A 22,225-nucleotide genomic window follows, 5' to 3' on the forward strand; every position below is an offset into this window, starting at 1 on the left:
TCAACACCGGCCGCCACATATTGCGTTTCGTTATTATTATTATTTTTTTAATGCTATTTAAAACACGCAGCGTATTCGTTAAGCTGCATTTCCTTTCCCTGCTCTCCTCCGTCTCTCTGTCACTCAAGCGTCTCTCACATAGGCTACACACACACACACACACACACACACACACACACACACACACCCTCCCCTCCGTGCACACAGCGTCTGTCTCCATGAAAACGGAAAACGAGAGAAGACGGCTGGCGAAATTCACAAGTTCACGAAAGGTTGTTATCTCGTGAACACCTTTACACAATCACACATTAAAAAGTCCTATAAAAATAGTTTAGATTCTGAATACAATGTTGTCAGTGTGTTAATGTTGGAGTCCCGACCCGACCCTTAGCAAACAAGCGATTGCACCTGCTTTAGAAAGTTTGCGGTAAAATATTGAGGTCAAAACACTGTATATAGCAGCTGTGAATCAAATAAACTTATTATAAATAATGTTATGTCATTTCTTTACTCTTACACTGAATGTTTGCTGCTTCAATCCGGATGAGTATTGAAAAGTATTTTCTGCGACTGAAAAAGGCACGTGTTGAGGATGAGGACCAGCCTGAACCGGAGGTATCAGTCTGAAACAGAGCTCAACAGTCCGACCAGTGGAATTAGTTATGTTATTAATTTGTTTACAATATTTTCAGGCTTCAACTAGTGCTGCTTACGCAGAAAGACACACTGGGAGAGAAAGAGATAGATTCGTTAGGCGTTGAAGAAAGAGTAGGAGAGGAGGACAGCATTCTCCCCCCCCCCCCCCCCCTCCCCGCGCACCACAAATTGCTTTCTAATCTGTGTGGAAACACTATATTTCCTAAACTGCTCTTCGATTGGTCAGAATTAACTAGCGGGAAAATTCCAACGGAACTCTCGGAAGTAAACAAAGAGAGGAGCAAAAGCCAGCAGACGACACACCGCTTTTGCAAGTCCTACTGTGTAGTGCGAACCTAACTGAACTAAATGAGGCAGGTGTGAAAGCCTCCTAAGACATACAGTGTAATAGCAGCCATTGTGGAATCTCCTACTTTCCACCTACCATGCAATAAGGGAGCAAGAAAGTAAATACAGGATGATGGTCCTGTGTGGACTATTTCTTGCGTCTCCGTGGTCAAACAAGCTCATTTCATTTAAATAATCAGACATTGTTTCACGAGCGTCATTATTCTGGTCACTGAGACTTCGCTCTGCTCCGCTGGTCTGTCTGTCTCCAATTTTAGCAGCGGCTGGTTGGACCACAGAGATGCGAGTTGTGGCGAGCTTGACTGCTAACATTTTTTTGGGCATTTTTAGGCCTTTATTGTTGATAGGACAGCTTAGACAGCTTAGACTTGTCTGTTGTTTATGGCAGCAACACTCACCCTTATCCCTTTAAACCCCGGGCTCTTTTTTCTCCGTTCTCACTCCCTTTATGTACAGACTTTTGGCTCAGTCCAACCTCATTATGTTATTTTATTTGAATGTTTTAGAGTATAGAATTGCACACAAAGTAGCTCCTGTCATACTACAGATCATGTTTGCTGCTGATCATTGTTGTTGTTGTGGACTTGACAAATGGCAGTTCCCCTGTGCTGGACTGATAGTGAACTGTTTAGGCTGATATTGATATTTGAAAGTTTGGGAAAAAAATGTAACAATATGTCAGCCAATTTGTTTGATCGCAATCAAAATTAACTGCATTATGAACAACAATGTTGAGATGAGAAATGAGGATCAAATATATTTAAAAAATTGGCACCCTGTTAAACCTAAAAAAAGAAAATATAAACTACAGTTTATAATTACACCTATAATAAACTAACTTACTAAAAGAAACACCGTAAATAATGTGGTGTGTGGTGTGGGTAAATGCTGTATTTCAAGTTGACCATTAATGACTTATTGATATTTCCTGTCACCCATAACTAACTTGTCTGTAGTTATACATTTACATGCTTCATTTATTGGTACTCTTTTGGAATGTCCAACACATAAACTACATTATATGTCTGATGAGCTAGAATCGGCTGAAATATGAGCCCCATGATACACTGGTCAGGCTCTACTGGGTTGGAAACACTTAAATACAGGAATACGCCGATGTGCTAAGTACAGCCTATTAGATTTCACTGATCCTTCGTTGCCTGTCAAGTGTGTTTTAAGAAGGAAACTACCATGTTCCACTGTTAACGAGGAAGGAGGTCTGAGGAAGCAGAAGTGGGGGAACATGAGCACACTCTCACTCCACTAGTTTTTCATTCTCCGCTCCAAAATGATGAAGCATTTGTTTTCATTTTTTTGAAATTCTCCAAATGCGTTTTTTTTTGAAAATCCAGAGAAAAATCACGTTTTTCTTTGTGCTGGCTGGCCTTCACTGTGTTTTTGTTATTTCAGATGTGTTATTTGTGCCCTTTCAGTTCCTTTCATTCAGCATGACATGCTTCAGTTGGAGATCTGGTGCTTGCAGCTTGCTGATGGATATGTCCTCATGTTGTTCATCAGGTTTGCCAAGTAAAGAGCTGCAATTTGCTTCTCTGTATTCCTGAATACAGTCTTTAAATGCTCGACAAATGAGTGCTATTCAAATATTTAAAAAGACAAATGAGAATAGACTTAAATGAGGAATTTATAAAGTAGATTATATAAAAAGGATAATTAATCAATCAATTCAATAATGTGTGACACACCTGTACATTTGTGATCTATTAGCTAAACTTTCTCCGTTCCAGGAAGTTTCTGGATAAAACTAAAACTACATACCACTGTGTTGTCTTCCCGTCGACCATGAAACTTTTAGTTTTTCTGGGTCAAAATTTAAAGTGTAAACTTTAAATTTTGGTCGTCATTTTTGTCACTTTTTCGTCCCTTTTCCCGTTGTTTTTGTCACTTTTTCCAATGTTTTTGTCGACTTCTTTCGACGTTTTTGAAGCCTTTTCTGACATTTTTGTCCATTTTTTCAAATTTTTTTTTTTTATCAATTTGTTTTCAAATGCTATAAAATTGAATTACACATCCAAATTCAATGAAAGTAGTGAACTGATCATTTATTTAACTTGTGAAGAGCGTTGTAGGGAACCATTCTCGTTATTTTTTTTGACAATTTGGTTGAAAGAAACCCAAATTTTTGATGTAGAAACATTTTAAAAAATGGGTCAAATTTGTTACCCGAGGACATCAAGACAGTTAAGCAAGCCGTCTTTCTGGCACTGTGTGCATGTCAGTGGTAACCGTTACCTCACATTTCTAACATTATGAGCGATCATCTGGAGATTGGAAGTTCTTGGTGCGGCTGAGAATGAGGCAGACCATCTAGCTCTCATTATTTATTGCCCCTAAGACACATCCAAACACCTGTATCTGAGCATGCGAGGTTCGTTTCTGAGAGAGAACATCGGGTTTACAGCTGGTCTTCCCCTTCCTCCCGAACACAGCTTTGATTTATAACTGTGGAAGGTAACAGTAGCTGTCTGCTGACCAGGAGCGCCATGCACAAAGCCAGTCAGAGTCAGTCTTTAAAGAGAACATACTTCAACTGCAAGACCGCGGTTTAAGCCCAAGTATACTTGTCCAAAAACCTAAAGTTGATCAATTTACCATGTTTTAAAACAGAAAGAGGCAGCATATTCTCAGATTCATTTTTAGCCACGTTAGCATTATGACTCTTGGGCTGGTAGGGTCGGTCTGTTGGTCCATGCCACTTTAATCCATGCTGAAATATCTTGAATGAATTGGATAGATTGCCGTGACATTTTTGACCGACATTTATGGTCCCCAGAGGATGAATTCTTATGACTTTTGTGATTCTCCGACTTTTCTTTTTTCTTCTTTGTGGTTTGGAGTTACACAGTTTCAGGAATGTTTAAAAGTTGCATTTAGTCACTTTAAGTAAAGGATCTGAATACTTCTTCCACCGCTGATCTCTAAATATGACACATTTGACTGCAAATATTTAGACTCAGTGACACATTCTCATCCTCATGATATGAAACTAATTAAAAATCCTGTTGAAACTAAAATCAGAAACACAATTCCTCAAATTAGAGGCCGAATGATTTATCCCGTGCTTGTGTTGTGTCAGTGTCTCGATAACTATTGGATGGATTGCTATGAAATTTGGTACAAACATTGTTAATCACAAAAACAAAAGATTACTGAGTGGTGCAGTGCTTGATCTCGTTAACGCGGTGGTTCTTTGATTATTCAACAACTTGAGGAAACCGGACAATGATACAAGTAACTAGTAGACTGCTTTTAGTCCATTCATTCCCAGACCTCATCTGACGAATAGCTCCTGTGCTTTTAGGGCGTGTCCAAATCCACTTTTGCTAGTTTTACGGCGGAAAAAAGGGTCTGTGCGCCAGGTGCATGGTTCAAAAGGGTTGTACTTAGTGTCTTCATTAACTCATAGGTGTGTTTTGGGGGTAACATGCAATAATCAGAGTGTCATCTCCCATTCCCTTTAAAAGCCAGGCGCGTTTGGACCATTGCTATTATGATGGCGGATTTGCACCGTAATATTTTTATTTGTAATCTTCGTTTGTGTGCACGAGCCAAGGCACATTTTACTAATTCGCTGTTAAAATAACAATGAAATGCTGCGTTATTGACTTTAGACCAGGTTTTTGTTGGTCAATGGCGCGATCACTTCCCGCTGCCTCACGATAGCAATACGCCAAGAATGCACCTGAACACACCTCCCTGTAAGACCAGCACGCCCATGGGCGCACAGATTGGCGCAGGTGCATTTGCTATTTAAATGACGCGCTGGACCGGAAATTGACAACAGCGTCGGTCTTAAACTAGCAAAGACACTTGCGTCGGGCTTTGTGCTGCGCTGCGCTGTGCTGCGCCGAGTGCAAGATAGGGCCCAATAAGTCAATGTTACCTTATTTGACAGAAATCTATATGCATTTGCCTGTTATTTGGGAGAATTTGTTGATTATGCTTGAGTAAGTGAAATCCCAAATCAACAAAACTGCTTAAAACAGTAATATTAATATTTAAATACCGCCGTGAAAATCCCCGGGAGAGTCAGACGCAGCCAGACTCTGAACAGTAAAACTGAGATTAGCACTCCTATTCAAGATTATGCTCTGCTTTTCAACTGTTGTTTGGTAAATTGCTATTAAACACAGTCGAAGGGGATTTCAATTGCTATTTGTTTTCTCTCAATTCTTATCATTTTGGCACTGATTTTCCTTTGGGGCTGGCTAAAATTTTTTTGTGGGGGTGCCAAAAATTCCTCTATGCAGGAAAAACCCTGAGTAAATACAGTGGCCATTTATCATGGTGCTGGAAAGTTATTTTCATTTTCACTCCTACATGTTTTTATTTTCATTGCAAGATTATCCTAGCCGAGGCTGGCAACATTTTCATATCAAGCGACCCTGTGTTTACTTACTTTGCTGAGACAGATACAAATTAAACTCAAAAAAATATAAATGAAAATGAAATGAAGACTTTGTCAATCAAAGCTCAGCTTTGGGAAGGAAAGAGATACGGGACAAGATGAATAGGATAAGCATTATGAATAGGATAAGCATTATGTTCCTGTGCTGCAAACAAAAAGTGACCTGATCCAATTCAATTACAACGGATATAAGCCTATACATTCTTTGGTAATTACAGTGGAACCTATAGGCTCAATTTAACAACAACACACACACCAAGCATAATTATAGTGTATTATATTTAGTATTATAAATATATCATTGTATAACACACATTCTGCTAACGTTTATGTACTGTTTGAGACACATTTCTGTCATTCAAATCCAAAATGATGCAAACACAAACATTAAATAAAGGTGTCATTTTATCCAATTATTTTCTCCACACCTTGGCAGGAGAGACGAGTGAGGAGTCAGGCAGTGAATTCAGAGGGTGAGAGAGAACAAAGAGTATAGGACGGAGAGAGAAAAGAACAGAAAGAATGTCATTTAGAGGTAGAGAGAAAAGAGGATATGAGAGAGGGAGCAGGCTAAGGAAAGCAGAGAGACAGAAAAGAAGGCTGAGAGAAATAGCAAAGGAGTCTGTAGTCTGAATTACTGCAACACTTGAATTAAACATGGTCAACATTCATTTCCAGATTTTCTGTGATGATTTAAGCCTCTTCTATATTTTCAGATTGTAGTGATGGTCACTGATTGCAACATTTAACCTGACGTCATGTATTTGACAGATCATTCCTGATGCTGCCCACTGACATGGTTTTTAAGACGTCTTCAAATGCACATATTAAGATCAGGGAAATTAATGCATATTCTGTGCTCTCAAACCTCCCTTTGCAAGTTTTTGGATTGGACAGTCTTTTTTAAAGAGAATTTTATTGGCATTTATCTTTTTGACAGCTTAGACATGAAAGGGGAGAGAGAGAGAGAGAGAGGGAGAATGACATGCAGGGAAGTGCTGGAGATCAGAATTGAACCTGTGCACGCCTCATACTCTGCTTCTGACTGGCTAGTAGTCCTTACCTAGGTACTGTCAGGGCACGCCCTCATACTCTGCTTCTGACTGGCTAGTAGTCCTTACCTAGGTACTGTCAGGGCACGCACGCTCCTCACTCTGTAACTGACATGGCTAGTAGTGCTTACCTAGGTACTGTCAGGGCACGCCCTCATACTCTGCTTCTGACTGGCTAGTAGTCCTTACCTAGGTACTGTCAGGGCACGCCCTCATACTCTGCTTCTGACTGGCTAGTAGTCCTTACCTAGCTACTGTCAGGGCACGCCCTCATACTCTGCTTCTGACTGGCTAGTAGTCCTTACCTAGCTACTGCACATGTGTAACTCCCAACAAAGATGGAACAGAAGTGAGATGTCTCACTCTGTAGCTAAAACAGAGCTCAATACACAGGGTGAAAAGAGGAGCTGCAGCTGCTAACCTTTTCTGATATAACCTGAAAATGAGCATAATAAGAGCACTTTAAACAATTAATTAAAAAAAGTTGACTTACAAGAAGTTTAGAAGAGTAATTGTGCAGAATTGGACAACGCCTTTTTTGTCCTCAAACTCCTGTCTGTCTCACGTAGGCCTAACCACTTTCCTCAGCAGCAGCTGTCAAGTTCATTAGGCAAGACTCACCTCATCCTCTGTTCCAGTGACTTCCTTTAGATACCACACATTGCTACAGGGCTGATTTATCACACTGGCATTCATTGGGAGCTTTGGAAGCTGTGTCACTGCGTGGTTTAGTACTGTAGCTTTGGCACAAGCAGGATTTCAGTTTGTTTGCTTATAATGGCAGAGTACTGTGAATATCTGCCGTGGTTGTTTTAACTTCACTTTATGTTCAATGTTAATGCAACTCCTCTCAGACCAAATTCAATTTCTCGGGCCTTTGTTATTACTTGATGACATGTTCTTAGTGGGGGAAGAAGTATTCAGATCCTTTACTTAAGTAAAGGTGCTAATACCACGCTGTAAAAATACACTGTTACAAGTAAAAGTCCTGCATTGAAAATGTTACTCAAGTAAAAGTATGTAAGTATCATTTCAGCTGGACTTGTAGGCCGTTATATTGTTGGGTACTTACAATAAAATGTTGTATTTTATAAACTACATGTGTTTGGTGTGCAAATATCTTAATGTGTAAAGTAACTAGTAACTAAAGCTGTCAGATGAATGTAGTGGAGTAAAAAATACAATATTTCTCTCTGAAATGTAGCGGAGTAGAAGTAGAAAGTGGCATGAAAAGAAAAAGTAAAGTACAAGCACCGCAAATTTGTACTTAAGTACAGTACATGAGTAAATGTACTGGCCGTAGTTACATTACACCACAGCATGTCCTTTACTTAGACTCTTAATAAAACTTAACTTGTAGTATTCATTATGATTTGTAAGCTATCATTCTACTCCTCAGAAATTGTGACCATGTATAGTCCTGCTTAATAAAACTACAACTGTATTTTAGTGCTCCGACCTTTTGATGCTTACCATTTAGACTTATATTGATTCAGTGCTGGTGGCTTTGTTTTCACTTCAATAAGTAGTTTTGATCCACTCTGGGACTTAAATATAATCACAGAACTAGCTTCCTGATAGATAATTCACATAAACTAGCCATTAATAGAAAGACCCAACACATTGTTCTTTGAGTACTGTGAGTACAGGAGGCCTTCCCTAACCCCAAATAACGTTTCAAAGATGTCGGCGTGGTATTGAATCCCAGTAACAACATTAACAACTTCCTTCCTTTTCCATGCGGTGGCGGCTCTGCTGATAGTGAGACATGGGAGTTACAATGAGAGGGGGAGCAGTGGAGGACTTAACCCCTGTTAAGAAAATGTGAAAGTCGTATCGCTGTGACTGTGGGCTAGGAGCATGTGAGGGCAAATATTAAATGGATGGGGTGGCGTCATAACCCAAATATTCCCTTGGGTCTTTGCCCTGGCGTCGGTACTGTATTTTCAAGTAAGCAGCTCATAGTCTGATCAAACACAGAGGCAGCCAACAGCTCTGAAGGCTAATTGAATTAGCAGTCACAGGACAGAACACATGCTCGCTACCCTGCCCTCCTTATGACAGCAAGTGTTTGCGGGAACACAACAACAACACAAGCACGGGATAGATCACTCGGCCTCTAATTTGAGGAATTGTGTTTCTGATTTTAGTTTCATCAGGATTTTCAATTAGTTTGATATCATGAGGATGAGAATGTGTCACTGAGTCTAAATATTTGCAGTGTGTCATATTTAGAGATGAGCGGTGGAAGAAGTATTCAGATCCTGTACTTAACAGTGACTATATGTGACTTTTACACGTTTCTGAAACTGTGTAATGTTCGGTTACACTTTACTTGAAGGTATCTACATAAGAGTGACATGACACTGTCATGAACGTGTCATAAATATTATAAACGGTCATAAACGTTTATGACACAAAGCTTCTTTTAGTGTCATTTGGTTTTTGTCATGACAAGTTAGGGTTAGGGTTAGGGTTAGAGTTCATGTGTCATGACTGTGACATGTCTACTTGGATTAGGTTACTGGTAATTATTGTAGTAGTAATCATATCCCCCGTCCCCCCAACCTTCATTATCACCTTATGGAGTTGTTATGGCTAACTTGTTAGCTAACGGTTGCTTATTTAAACATCCAGCAGACACGGATTGGAGTCATGAGACTGAACCAAAACAGTAACCTCGGTGATAACTCCCTGTGGGTTTGTTAGGTGGGACATCTTTCACATTACACATACTCGTTTGATCAAAGCAAAACAAATATTGATAAATGCAGCTTTAACTTTGACCTCAAAAACCAAAAAGATGCTGTTGCTGTTGTCGTAACGACTTTGGCTGCGAGTAGTAAAACAGAGGCTCAATGATCCGTGAGCTTCATGAAAAATTGAAAAACAAAGACAACACTCTGCCTGCTCTGCTCGTTACAGTGCGCGAGTGAACGGCTTACACAATGAGCAGTGGCTTATGGCCATGTATTCAGTAACTGCATGGTAGCGACATGTGCATAGATACAGCGGAGAAAAACAAACAGGAACGCCTCGCCTTTAACATGATGGAGTAATCAAGAGTTGCTGGAAAGAATGTCACCAATGGGCCAAGTGCATGCAGGAGACAGCGATGGAAGGAAGAAGTGAGTGGAATGGCTTCGTAGAGCATGCAGTTGCATACATTACAGGAGATTTAATTGCCCTACAACATTGCCCTTTTATTTATTTTTTGAGGCACAGTTGCTGAGCATGCGCCCTGTTTTCCGTATCACTAATCCTTCCCTGACCACTGCAACAGCTGTGGTGGTGAAAGGTCTTGCTGCCGGACACCTCCTCATTCCCTGCTGAAGGAGCTCTGAGACCGTTTTTTTGTTCAAGCTCCCCACCCATATATCTCCAGCCTGTTTTTTTAATTCAAGGTGACAACTTTTCCATTGCATGCCCGCTTCCACTGAGCTCCTGCTGCCTAATCATGACCATCCAGGAGGAAAATCCATGTTAAATCTGGTCTGTACACTGCATGGGCGTTGGTGTTCCACAGGGCTCTGGGGGACAGGGATCTGCTCAGCTCGGCTGTTGGCCTGGGAAAGCCTGAGTCAGAATCCTGACACTGGACCTCACCCAGACAGCCCTCTTTCTCTGTGTAACCTCCCTTTCTTTCTGTCTTATTCTCTGTGTATCTTTCAATAACTGTTCCTCGGTATGTCACTTTTTTTTCAAGACTACTATACTTTCAGTACTTCCCTCTTATTCACACTTTTATAGATATCTTGGTCCACTTTGGTGTGCTTATCAATCAACATTTCTGTAAGAGTGTCCATTTTTTCACGTTTGAACGGTTAGTATTGAGGAAAAGTGACAGCACAGCGACTGGTGCGTTTGTCCGCTCACGTACAGGAAGTCTGTGAAGGTTCTCAGTCATCCAGGTCATAGTTATCCAAGACGTTTTGTCTCATCCGAGTGACTTCTTCAGTTCCAAGACTGTACGTGATCCAAGAAAAGGTTAAAGTCAAGAGCAACTGGACTTGGTTAAAGGTGCTTGGAAGACGTTACGTCACTCATCCGAGAGACTTCTTCAGTTTCTTTTTTCAATTACGGAGCTGAAAAAGTCTCTCGATCGAGAGACTAAACGTCTTTGTATCAACTCATTTGGCAATGGCTTGAATGTAATGGACGTGCATTAATATAAAAATAGTCACGCACTATAGCTTTAACCAAGTCCAGTTGCCCTCGGTTTTAACCCTTTCTTCGATCACATACAGGAAGGATTCGTGCTGATGTCGGAGGTCGGTCGACGATTTAGCGGTCTAACTTAACTTGAAATGATGTCTTTCTCGAGCTAATAAGAATCCTTGGTTTACAGATTGCAGGCAAACAATAACCCCTCCATCGCTCCAGACTTCAACCTATTCTCCCTACCCACCTCTCTACTCCTACCCTCAAGGTTTTTAGTTTTTAGTATTTTTAAGTATTTATTTAATCTCAGGTATGATTATTATTATTGACTTTGTATCGTTGTATGTTGTGTCTGAATGTGCCTGACCACATATGAAGTTCCCTTACGGGAAATATATATATATATTTTTATTTTGACAGCAGTCACAGGATCATGAAAAGTAATAAAGCCAGGACACAGGAAATAGACCAGGGGTCTCATTTATAAAACTGTGCGTAGGATCCAAAATGGCATACGCCAAAAAAATGTCAGATTTATAAAACCGTGTGTACGCACACCTGTAAGCAATGTTCGCTTTATAAAGATCCTGGATCAGCCTCTTATCCCGCCCTGTACACGCCCATTTTTAACCATAAATAGTCAATGCAAAGCACCTCGTGAATGCTCAGTGTAATCAGTGTATGAATGACACTGGCAGTTGTTACACCGAATCATGATGACTGGTGGAGAAAAAGCAAAAAACTTCTCAGATGTTCAGGAATTGCTGCAAATTGAATTATAATTTTGGCCTGTTCTTGCACAGTGTATGGAACCCTGATTTATAGACTACATATATTAATAATACGTCCAAAACGGCAGGCATTATGGCACTCAGGGACAGCTTCGATATATACCAGACGTATATGATAAGATTTAACATAACTATATATTATATCCAAACAAGTCTTAGTGATGAAGTTGAAGATTATATATAATATTTATTTAAAAAGAAAACACTTGCTGTCTGACATTTCCCTCTGGAAACAGCCGGTATCCCCCAGAGTGGCGAGGACCTGTATTTGGGCGCGTTTTCCCTCTCTACTGGACCCAATTCAGTACATAGATCCAAGAGCTCAGCTTTAGAAAATCTAAATCGGCATATTAGCCAGTCATCGTCATGGTCCCTGAAGTCTCTTTTTCTCCTGATTCTTCCATTAGCGTAGTCCTCCTGCAGGGCCAGCAGGGCCATCATGCAGCATTACACACGGGGGTCACCGCAGTATTTATATGTTTACAACAATTTGTGATTGTTAACACCTTGCCAACACAGCATCAACTGGTTGGCCAGCAGGGCCATCATGCAGCATTACACACGGGGGTCACCGCAGTATTTATATGTTTACAACAATTTGTGATTGTTAACACCTTGCCAACACAGCATCAACTGGTGGTATTCCCCCCACCCCCCACCCGAGATACAATTTGAAGACGAAAGAAAGTCTAATAGGCAAACACACTTTTCTTCATGCAGGTTTTGTCACAAACAGGATTAAAGTTAGGACCGATAACGAGGACATTAAGGGTAACGATTGCGCGAGAGCTTAACGGCTGTATTTTCAGACTTTGACATTTGATGATATATGCACAGTTTTAAAGACAGATATGTAGTTATTTACACTGTGCTCTGCCGTTATCTAATGCTAGGGTATTTGATATTCCATGCAGTCGGGCCATCTCCTCCTCCTGCACTCCGTAGCGGACAATGTGACGGTGAGACAGCGCCGATTAAATATTAAGAACACATTTTTATTTAAGATTTGAGTTGGAGGTGTTTATGGAACAATCATCACTCAGTACAAGCGCAAATAACACTGCTGGATTTCATCTTCATGGTAACGTGGACGATATGGAGTGAAAAAAGCTTTCCCATACTTCACAATCCCTAACATACAGAGATGTAACTGTTGGTAAGCATAATTGCATTGCAGGGGACTGTGTCGACACAAAGCATCAGGCAAACTCATACCCATGGACAAACACAGACACCAAAAAACAAGGGGAATTCCTATTTCCCACAGTTCAGCCTGGTCCCTACATTAAAGGCATAAACAAGCATGTTGTTTTGTTACCTTAAACCATATGTCTCCTGTGTGGCAAGCCACGCTTCCTTCCTGGCCCTTGTCATTAATAGCGAATGAAATAAAACGTACTGAGCCGACATCTGGTGAACACGGCTCCAGCAAAAGGTGTTGCTTTTAGAAGTAGCTTCCGTGTAATTACTTCTGAGCAACATCAAAGACAGTGGCAATTCTTTCCATGTTGAGGCGTAATACTGTATGTGCCACAAATTTGTACCAAACATTCCTCAGTAATGTCCCTTTGTCTGCTACTGGATAATAGCTGGTGAGGCTGAGGAACCTAATTAAAATGCCAGCGCGCTTACTGCACTTTTTTTCATCTGACTATCATCATGATACCAGTTGAGATTAAAGCCAGTCTTCCAAAGCTAATCAATAATTCTATATTATCAATGGATGGAATCCCTATTTATAATGTGAACGGAGTTGCTTTTAGTGAGGACTCGGAGAGAATCATGATCACCTGACTGCAGCTTTTTTTTAATGTCTTTCAGCTCATTGTTTGGGTTTTACGGCTCATAATTGTACTGATTTGATTGAGTCTCAGCGCTCTCTTCCACGTCATTTTAATTATTATTATTATTATTATTATTATTTCGATATATTAACATAATTACTCATTGACTTGAAAGATGTTGCATTTAACAGGGAAAACACCCTGAACTGTGAAATTTCCCTTAATGCTATTCCCGTTTGAACTTTTTTCCCATTCAGAACACAAGACAAGTGTTCACTTTTCCAGAATGTAATGTGCAGAATTATAGTTCTCAATTACACTGTTATCTAAATTTGGATAAAAATTTGATTAAAAGCACCTCCCTACTCCGGGTATTGTCTAAAGTTGCCCTTTGACACATATAGCACACAACAAGAGATTGTTTTTGGTGTCAGACGCGTTTGGTTCAGGCTAGGGGTGGCAGGTGGATAAAGCGTGCAGGAGATATGACATGGATTATACGAGGGTCACGTAGCCGGTTGGTAATTTGCTCTTGCCGCTCCTTGAATTTGCCTGATGATTTCCGTATTGGCCCTTACTGACAGAAGTTCCCGAATCTGGTTATCTCTTCAGTTAGACGTTGACGTTGGCGTCTCCGTGTAAATGACACTTCTTCACCCTCGGATGTTTGTATTCTTCATTTGTATTGTGATCAGCAGTTACTGTATTGTACTGCACTGTACAATGTTCATGTGTGTGTGTGTGTGTGTGTGTGTGTGTGTGTGTGTGTGTGTGTGTGTTTTTTTTTTTTAAGGTTTTAAAGTTTACGTTCATATTTCATTATATCATCATATTAACACAGGGTGGAACTTTTGTAATCATTGTTATGGGGTGAAAGACATAATGAGCTGGTGACCGATATGTATGTATCTCCACGCTGCTGTTGACACTGTCTGACTTTGGAGTTGCCGTGAAGTCAATGGATTCATTCATGGTACAGTACTTTCTTTCTCGTTGCAGCTGTAGAGTGAGTGTCTGAGTATTTGTGTGTGTGTGTGTGTGTTCACGCATGTGAGAGAGAGGGAAAGTCAGTGAGAGAGGGAAAGAGACAGAAAAGGCGGGTGCAGGGGGCAACTCATATTTAACCTGTAATTTGAGAAGCTGATAACAAGGAGCGAATGAAGAATGAGCTTGTGAGGAAGGAAGGTGTGTGTGTGTGTGTGTGTGTGTGTGTGTGTGTGTGTGGAAGAGAGAGTAAGACAGTGAGACAGAAAGAAAAGAGCTGTGCTTTTGTTTCCCGAGCTCACGTCCCGTTCCCCCTGATCTCCCTGAGAAAATTCAGTTCGATATTTATTCTCCTTTCTTGTTACTCGTGTGTCTCTGTGTTTGGGAGGAGGGTGACTGAGCAAGAGGGAGGAGAAAAACCCAGGCTGAGGAAGAGAGGGAAATAGCTACAGCCCATAGCCAGACTTTGCCTGCTCATTCAGCGCTGAGTGCTGCACTGCGCCGTTTCCAGTTGTGGGATGTTAAGATTCGCATTTGGCTGCACTTCTCCCCGCTCTCGCTCTCACATAAAGACTCTTTAGACATTTATATGCTCATTTTCTTGGAGGAGGAGTGAGAGAGAGAGAGAGAGAGAGAGAGAGAGAGAGAGAGAGAGAGAGAGAGACTAGGCAGACCTATTAGCCCGGAGCCTGAAACACACACACACACCAACTCTCTCTCTCCAACACACACACACACACACACACTCCTCCAGCTCTGCGCTGCACCAAGGTAACAGTGAGTGGATTTAGCTATAGCCATCTGGTGGAGTGCAGAGAAAAGCTCTCTGCTGCACAGAGGGGATAAGGGATAGGACGATGCAGCACTAAAACACAGACGGACAGAGAAAAGCAAAGAGTGAAAGAGAGAACGACACACACACGCGCACCCTGAGACAGGATGGCCACCGCAGTGTTCCAGGTAAGGAGTGTGGCTGTAAGAGGGGGAAAGAGCTGCTGCCTGTCTGCTATTAGAGCGCCTGGCTGTCCCAAGTATTGCCTGTGCTGTGGTCTGTTTCCCAGCAAACCCTCCGCATTATGGACTGGCTTTATTTGATAGGGAGAAAGAGAAAGCTGTGCTCTTAGATGTATGTTTTTTTTTTTTTTTTAGGCATGTATGTAACCTGGCAGAGGTGCTGCACTAGTTTATGTTTGTAGGTTTCACTGTATGTTGTGCAGTTTGTATGTGCATTTCTATGGATATGTGTGTCTGAGAAAGAGATTACAATCATATGTATCTGTGCACAGCGCTGCTTCTGTCCCCTGTAGCTGGTATGGATGACAGAGGGCTAGATTGGAATTTGTGTTTGTTTGTATTACTGTAGACATTGTGTGTGTGTGTGTGTGTGTGTGTGTGTGTGTGTGTGTGTGTGTGTGTGTGTGTAATGTAAAGCACTGCTTGTTTCTGAATAGCTTGTGTCTGTGTGTGGTCTCCTTGGCTTACCATGTTTTGAGGTTGGTGGCCCCCTGGTCATGGCAGGAATGACAGTGGTGGCGTAAGTCTCTTCTCTTTCCAGCATCTTCAGTGTGTATGTACATATGTGTGTCTGTACTAACTTAACCCTTTCTGACCCAGAAGTCAAAGCACAGTTTGAAAAAGAAATTGCCAACAAACGTGTGGTATGAAGTGAACAATGTATTATGTTTTTCATGTGCGAGAGAAAGCGTGCGCGTTCTTCCACTGATTTCAAAGCTTGTGTGTGTTTGTCTGAAGCCGTGAACTCAGCCGCAGTGTTTCACAATAGGACCTTGCAAAAGTTGTTGCACAGAAAACATTGCCCCAAGCGTGAGAAAACTCACAGCGCTTTGGGAATTTTTGGCACGTAGAGTGAGTCAGAATTGCCTCCAATTTGCTTCAAATTGGGGAGAAAGAGAATAAGGGCATAGTGTGAAAGACATAGAGCATATTCTTGAGCAGATTTGCAAGGTAGCACTGTACGCTGACGACCCTGTCTGTGTGGGTGTCTGGGTTCTTAATGGATTTGTATTTGTTCAGGAGGATGTAGTAGTGCGTTTGATATTTAACACAATTTCCTGACATTTTATAGACCAAACAACTAAACGATTAATCAAAAAATAATCAACAGGATATTCGACAATGAAAGCAGAATGTACATGACAGCTTTTATATATGCCAACCAGTTTTCCCATACTGGAGTTGATTTGTGGTAATTGGATTAAACACATTTATTTAGGTCTTAAAACGAGATACAGATTTTAGATTTAGGTAAATAAGGACAGGTACAGTACACTTTTTATATGCTTTAATGTGCAATATTTGACATCAGACCTGTTGTCACTTGTATGATGTGTGACCCACACATTCCTTGGAAGCATTCTTTGTCAAACCTAAATGAAACGAAGCACTGTCCTGTCCTACCCGGACAGCGGCATTAACCATGACTCCTGGTTGTGTGGGAATGGCGTACATCCACTGGCAGGGAGCCCGTGCCGGACTGGATTTCAGAGAGGACATTTTTCATCATTACCATGTGCCAGGGAAACAGTGCTCCAGTCAACCCCCCGTCCCTCCTTTTAGGCTGCTCATGATAGATGCCTAACCACAAACACAGACAACCGTGCATGCAGCCAGGACGGGCACATAGGAAGGGCTAGGCAGTTTGGGAAGGTGTGTGTAGAGTGACTATGTCTGTGTACATCTACGTGTGTGTGTGTGTGTTTCTGGATTTAGGGATAATGCAGTGGTCCGTGGACCATATGAAACCACCAGCATGAATTCTCATGCTTCTCTGCTGATGTAATCCTTTCTTGGTGTGTGTGTGTGTGTGTGTGTGTGTGTGTGTGTTTTATGATTTATTGATGGAGAACAGTTAAGGACTTGTCTGTCTGTCTCAACTCCTGTTATAAGACTAGAAGCTTTGCTTCAATTCACATCCCAACGTAAACCATGAGAGGGATACCCGGACGACAACACCTTAATTCCTTTACTCAGGTTTTATTATTTGATGTACAAGTCTTTCCACCTGTTCCATTGTTCATCTTCTTTCTTCTTTTCTCTTCTCCATATTCATCTACATAGATAGATGTATTGATGGATGGATAGATAGATACAACAACTTGGCGTTGGCCCTTGATATAATAAAGCATGAGGTGCGTTGACATTTTTTTTTTTTAACATTCACTCACTGTCCAAGTACAAAGTTTGCATAGGCTAAATAGATACACAGCTTGAGACATATCCTGCCTAATGAAATACAAATTATGGTATATCGTTGGCATTTCTTTTATCCTGACAAAATGCTCTGCAGAACTGCAATGTGTGCGCAGCAATTTATGTGTACCCTTCGTCCTCTGGACTAAATGCTGGCACAAACTGTGAACCTGCAATACTTTAGCAACATAAATAATCTATAGCTGTGCCAAAGCATCATGCCTTACAGTCAGGCTTTTAGTATGATTATAGTATCTAATGAAGGCACAGTAAAAGAGTCACGTTTTTCAAGGTCTTAATATGTTTCACTTATGGTAGTTACTTAGCAGGCCCGTCTGGCACGTATAACAAACTGCTGTCATAAGCCGTTTAAAGAATGTATGAGGGAACATATCCGGAGACTAATGTTGCAGTTAAAATGAACAGTGGACCCCTTTTAGAATTTACTGCTTTGAGGCTGTAAAAGCTCAGAACCGTGAAGACACGACAAAGCCCACCAACTTGGACCAAATCATACTCTGAACTGATGTAATGTTTTCAGTTCCATTGTTTGGTTTTATTCTGTGTTACAACTCAAACTGGTGTTTCACCAATCTTGGGCATCAAATCAGGTTGTTGTTTCAGACTTTTTTTTTGGGGGGGGTAGAAAGTTGTGATGACTGTTGTTTTGCACTCAAGAAAAGCTCAACTCTAAATGAAACCACTTGCCCACAATCGTTGTTTCTCCCCATTTGTCCTTCAGTGATAAATGGTGCTAGCACACTCAGACAAAAGCTTTCTGCAGACCCTCACAGTCTAATACCCCTTTAAATGGAGGAACCTCTCATAATACCCCTAAAAAAGAGGAACATTATACTGAAACGTTTAATGACGGCTAATCTTTTAAATGACACCGTGCAATCAAGCTTAAAGCCTGGTATAATGGCCCTTTCTTGAACAGCAACAAGTTTTCATTCGTAGTCAAGGAATGAGAAAGAAGGGGAAAACAACATTCCCAGTCTTGGACATGGCTTTTTAGTTTGACAAGCGACTTTACTTTTTTTTTTTTTATATCACCAAATGACATTGTTCCCTATTTGCGGTGACAACACCAAGATGGCCGCCCTATCTGTTGGCAAATTTTCCATTCTTCTCAGTGACAAATACACTCTAATTCTGTGGGAAACACCGTTATCACGTTTTATCTGTAGTACACGTAGTATCTTTTTGTTGGAGAGGTACAGTAGACAGCCCTATTTGACCCTTGCAGGGCTATTTCTGGCTTCAAAGCAACATGATTTGTATTGACTGTGGCTCCTCCAGGGAAACTCAGCTGAAGTTTTGTTATGTTTAGGCCATGTGGAGAGTTGTATTTCCTTTTTTATTACATTTTTATGAATTTTTTGCACACAAACACTTAAAATGTATTTTCGATTTTGTATGTCTACATTAGTGTATGTCCTTTGGTTGTGTTTTTTATATAAGCCATCACAGGTTTCTACCACACCCTCACATGAGTAGGCCTACTCAATATCTTTTAAGGTATCGACAGAAATAACTCAGTACCAAGTCGTATTGAAACTTCTCCAGTCAAATGATACCTGTATTTGATCCTTTTTGTACCCAAGTGTAGAAAAAAAATGGCAATTTGTATGGTTTACCGCACAGCCAATCATTGTGAAGTGTTCAGTGTTTAGGATAGTTGTAACTGGTTTGGAGGATGGTTAGTCTGGATCTTTTACCTTATGAATAGTTTGGGGAGGTTCGTTCTAAAGTAGGACTTTAAGTGAAATGGAGATTCTGTTGCAAATTCCAGTAAGACCAGTTGTTTTAGCTGTGCAGGACGACTTACAAACATTTTGATCTTTTGGCATCATAGCTTATCCTTAAAATGGAACGAGTTTTTCCCTGATTTCATAGTAGAAAGAGACAGAACACGTAGGATATTGTTCCATGGTTTTTTTTACCCTGGTGAGCTAACCTGCTACACAAGTCTTGTTCCAGTTTTGACGTCTTTCAGTGTGTTTGTTCTGCAGGCAAAAGAGAGGCAAGGAATCATGATGTCATATTTTAAGAATTCCCCTCCAACACCACACTTGTCAGTTTCTATCCTAACTCTGGATTTAGTTGCTGATGTGAAACTAATGGACTTTGACAAGATGCCATTGCTTTGAACCTCTGTGGTCACGTATTACATCACTGCACGCAGCTTCTTTAAAGATTTACGGCAGATTTGGAGAAGCAGCTCCTGGCTGGGCTCTCAGGGCATCGACTTGCATCAGAAGTTATTGGAAAGCTTAGGTACAGCCACTGGGAAGGACCAGCGTGGGTGGGGGCTTCTGCCACCCTGTTTATTTACTACGTTTTCTAAACTAACGGGTTTCAACATTTTTTTCATCATTGAATTTGATTATATTTGTATAACTTTGACCTAAAACCCATTATAATCATTTGTGAACTCTGGTTCCCCAAACTCCTTATCTCTGTGTTGCTTCCAGTAAATCCAGTCCACAGGTGAGGATGGGCAGATTGTTTTTTTACAGGAAATGTTATGAATTTAAAAGAATATGTTCTTTTTTTAACTGGAAAAATGGTATGCCCCGCACAAGTACAGACTTTGTACAATACATCTTCATAATTACTGTGTTACTTGATGAAATGAAGAATTTAATTTAAGGTAAGGTGATGGACAAAGCGTGAAATTAGCTTTGAGCTAAATCAATAAAAAACATCAGTGAAAGAGAAGTGTGATTGCATATGACTGAGCACCCATATGAACACTATGTGAAGTATGTGCCGTGTGTGTGTGCATGTGTGTGTGTGTGTGTGTGTGTGTGTGTGTGTGTGCCAGCCAGCCAGCCAGCCAGCCAGCCAGCCAGCCAGCCGTAGACTGAGAGGGTGAAGAGGTGGTTTTCCTTTTTTTTTCGTCTTTTCTTTTTCTTATCAAGCCTTTGAGTATCTCTGAGGAATGATTAGGGAAAGCAGATAGTGTTCTTTGGTTTTGCCAGAAAGCCCTCGTGTTGTTGTTTGCTTTTAATGGCTGATTGATGGGGAAGGGGGCTTGGTCTCGAACAGAAAGACAGGAAACATCGGTGCCGGGTTCCCAAAACTCTCCAAGCAGCTGAGGTCTGGTGTGCTAAAAGATGAACAGCACATGTACACAGCTTTAATAAGCCTTTTCTTACTTTTTACTTTACTTCACTTCAAAAAATTTACTTTTTTGCACCCTCCTACAACCCGACATGGCTGCACCTGATTGGACAAACGCGTCGCGTGGGCTGGCTGCTCCAGGATTTCAAAACATAATGGTGGCTCTTTGAAAATAGTTCAGAAACGTGTTTATGAAAACATTTTAAGCGAGAAATAGGCAATGCAGCTGCTGAATCTGTTTTTATTTATATGCATTGCACGGCTGTTCCCATAGAAATGAATAGGAAGCATTCAAATGATGCTGACGATGGACACACACCTTAAGTCTTTTGTTCAAGCAGCAGGCCATAGTAATTATGGCAGGAGCAAAGCAGGAAGTAAGGTGAGGAAGTATACTCAGCAAAAAAAGAAACGTCCTCTCACTTTCAACTGTTTTTATTTTCAGCCAACAAACATGCGTAAAACTGTGTATGAACATAAAAAAATTCAACTACTAAGAACTAAAGTGAACAATGTTTCACCGACATGTGACTAACAGAAATGGAAAAAAGTGGTCCTGAACAAAGGATGGTCAAAATCAGAAGTTACAGGGAAGACCTCCTCCTCCCTCATGTGGTCCCCTTCCTGCAGGCTCATCCTGACATGACCCTCCACCATGATAATGCCACCAGCCATACCGCTCGATTTCCTGCAAGACAGGAATGTTAGTGTTCTGCCATGGCCAGCGAAGAGCCCGGATCTCAATCCCAGCACGTCTGGGACCTGTTGGATCAGAGGGTAAGGGCGAGAACCATGCCCCCCCGAAATGTCCAGGAACTTGCAGGTGCCTCGCTGGAAGAGTGGGGTAACATCTCACAGCAACAACTGGCAAACCTGGTGCAGTCCATGAGGAGGAGATGTACTGCAGTACTTAATGCAGCTGGTGGCCACACCAGATACTGACTGGGACTTTTGATTTTGACCATCCTTTTTTCAGGGACACTTTTTTCCATTTCTGTCAGTCACATGTCTGTGAAACGTTGTTCAGTTTAGTTCTTAGTAGTTGAATTTGTTTTATGTTCATTCAAAGTTTTACGCATGTTGCAAAAGCAGTTGAAAGTGAGAGGACGTTTCTTTTTTTGCTGATTATATAAGAGCGGCAAATTTCTGCAGGTTGGGGTGGTGGATGGGACGTCACGTTCCGTGTCACGTGTAACCGGAAGTGAAATAACGTCTTGATTTGAACCCAAACAGCAATCTTTTTTCTAAACTTAACTAAGTAACTAAGTGCCTAAACCTAACCAAACTGCGACTGTTTCACAACATTGACGACGTGTCAATGTTAAACCTCAACGTAACTCTGGTTTAGATATGAGGTGGTATTTCCTGCCACCGCTAGAGGCGCTAATTTATGAAAGTCTCCAGTGGGTCGTATTAGAGGGTATTCACCTGTTGATGCATGCATGAGGAAAGCTATTTAGTGCAAAAAAAGGGGAGTTGAAAGTGAAATAGATAAAGGAGGCACAGGAAGGACGTGAGAGACTTTGGCCGGGATGAAATGTGAAACCCAAAGCCGGCCATCCATCTGTCATTAGATACAGAATAGTGTTTAGGTGTGAGGGTGAGTTAGTGTTAGTGTGCCTGTGAGATTCTTGCATGTTAACATAAATATCCTTCCCTTTTAAGGGCTTTTTGCCAGAGTTC

General features: G+C 41.1%; 1 protein-coding gene across 10 annotated transcripts in view; it reads left to right on the top strand.

Moving 5' to 3' along the window:
• Positions 1-22,225, top strand: part of tns1b (tensin 1b) — a 239,726-nt gene that overhangs the window by 96,513 nt on the left and 120,988 nt on the right. The window contains exon 1 of one of the 10 annotated variants that reach the window (XM_078263169.1): positions 14,614-15,163. The exons of the other annotated variants lie outside the window; for them this stretch is intronic. Within the exon in view, the coding sequence (XP_078119295.1) occupies positions 15,143-15,163 (21 nt within the window). The 5' untranslated portion in view covers positions 14,614-15,142. Of the gene's footprint in view, positions 1-14,613; positions 15,164-22,225 lie in introns of those variants that run through there. 10 annotated transcript variants of the gene reach the window in all.

This window comes from Sander vitreus, chromosome 11 (genome assembly GCF_031162955.1).
Source record: "Sander vitreus isolate 19-12246 chromosome 11, sanVit1, whole genome shotgun sequence".
NCBI classification, from domain to species: Eukaryota; Metazoa; Chordata; class Actinopteri; order Perciformes; family Percidae; genus Sander; species Sander vitreus.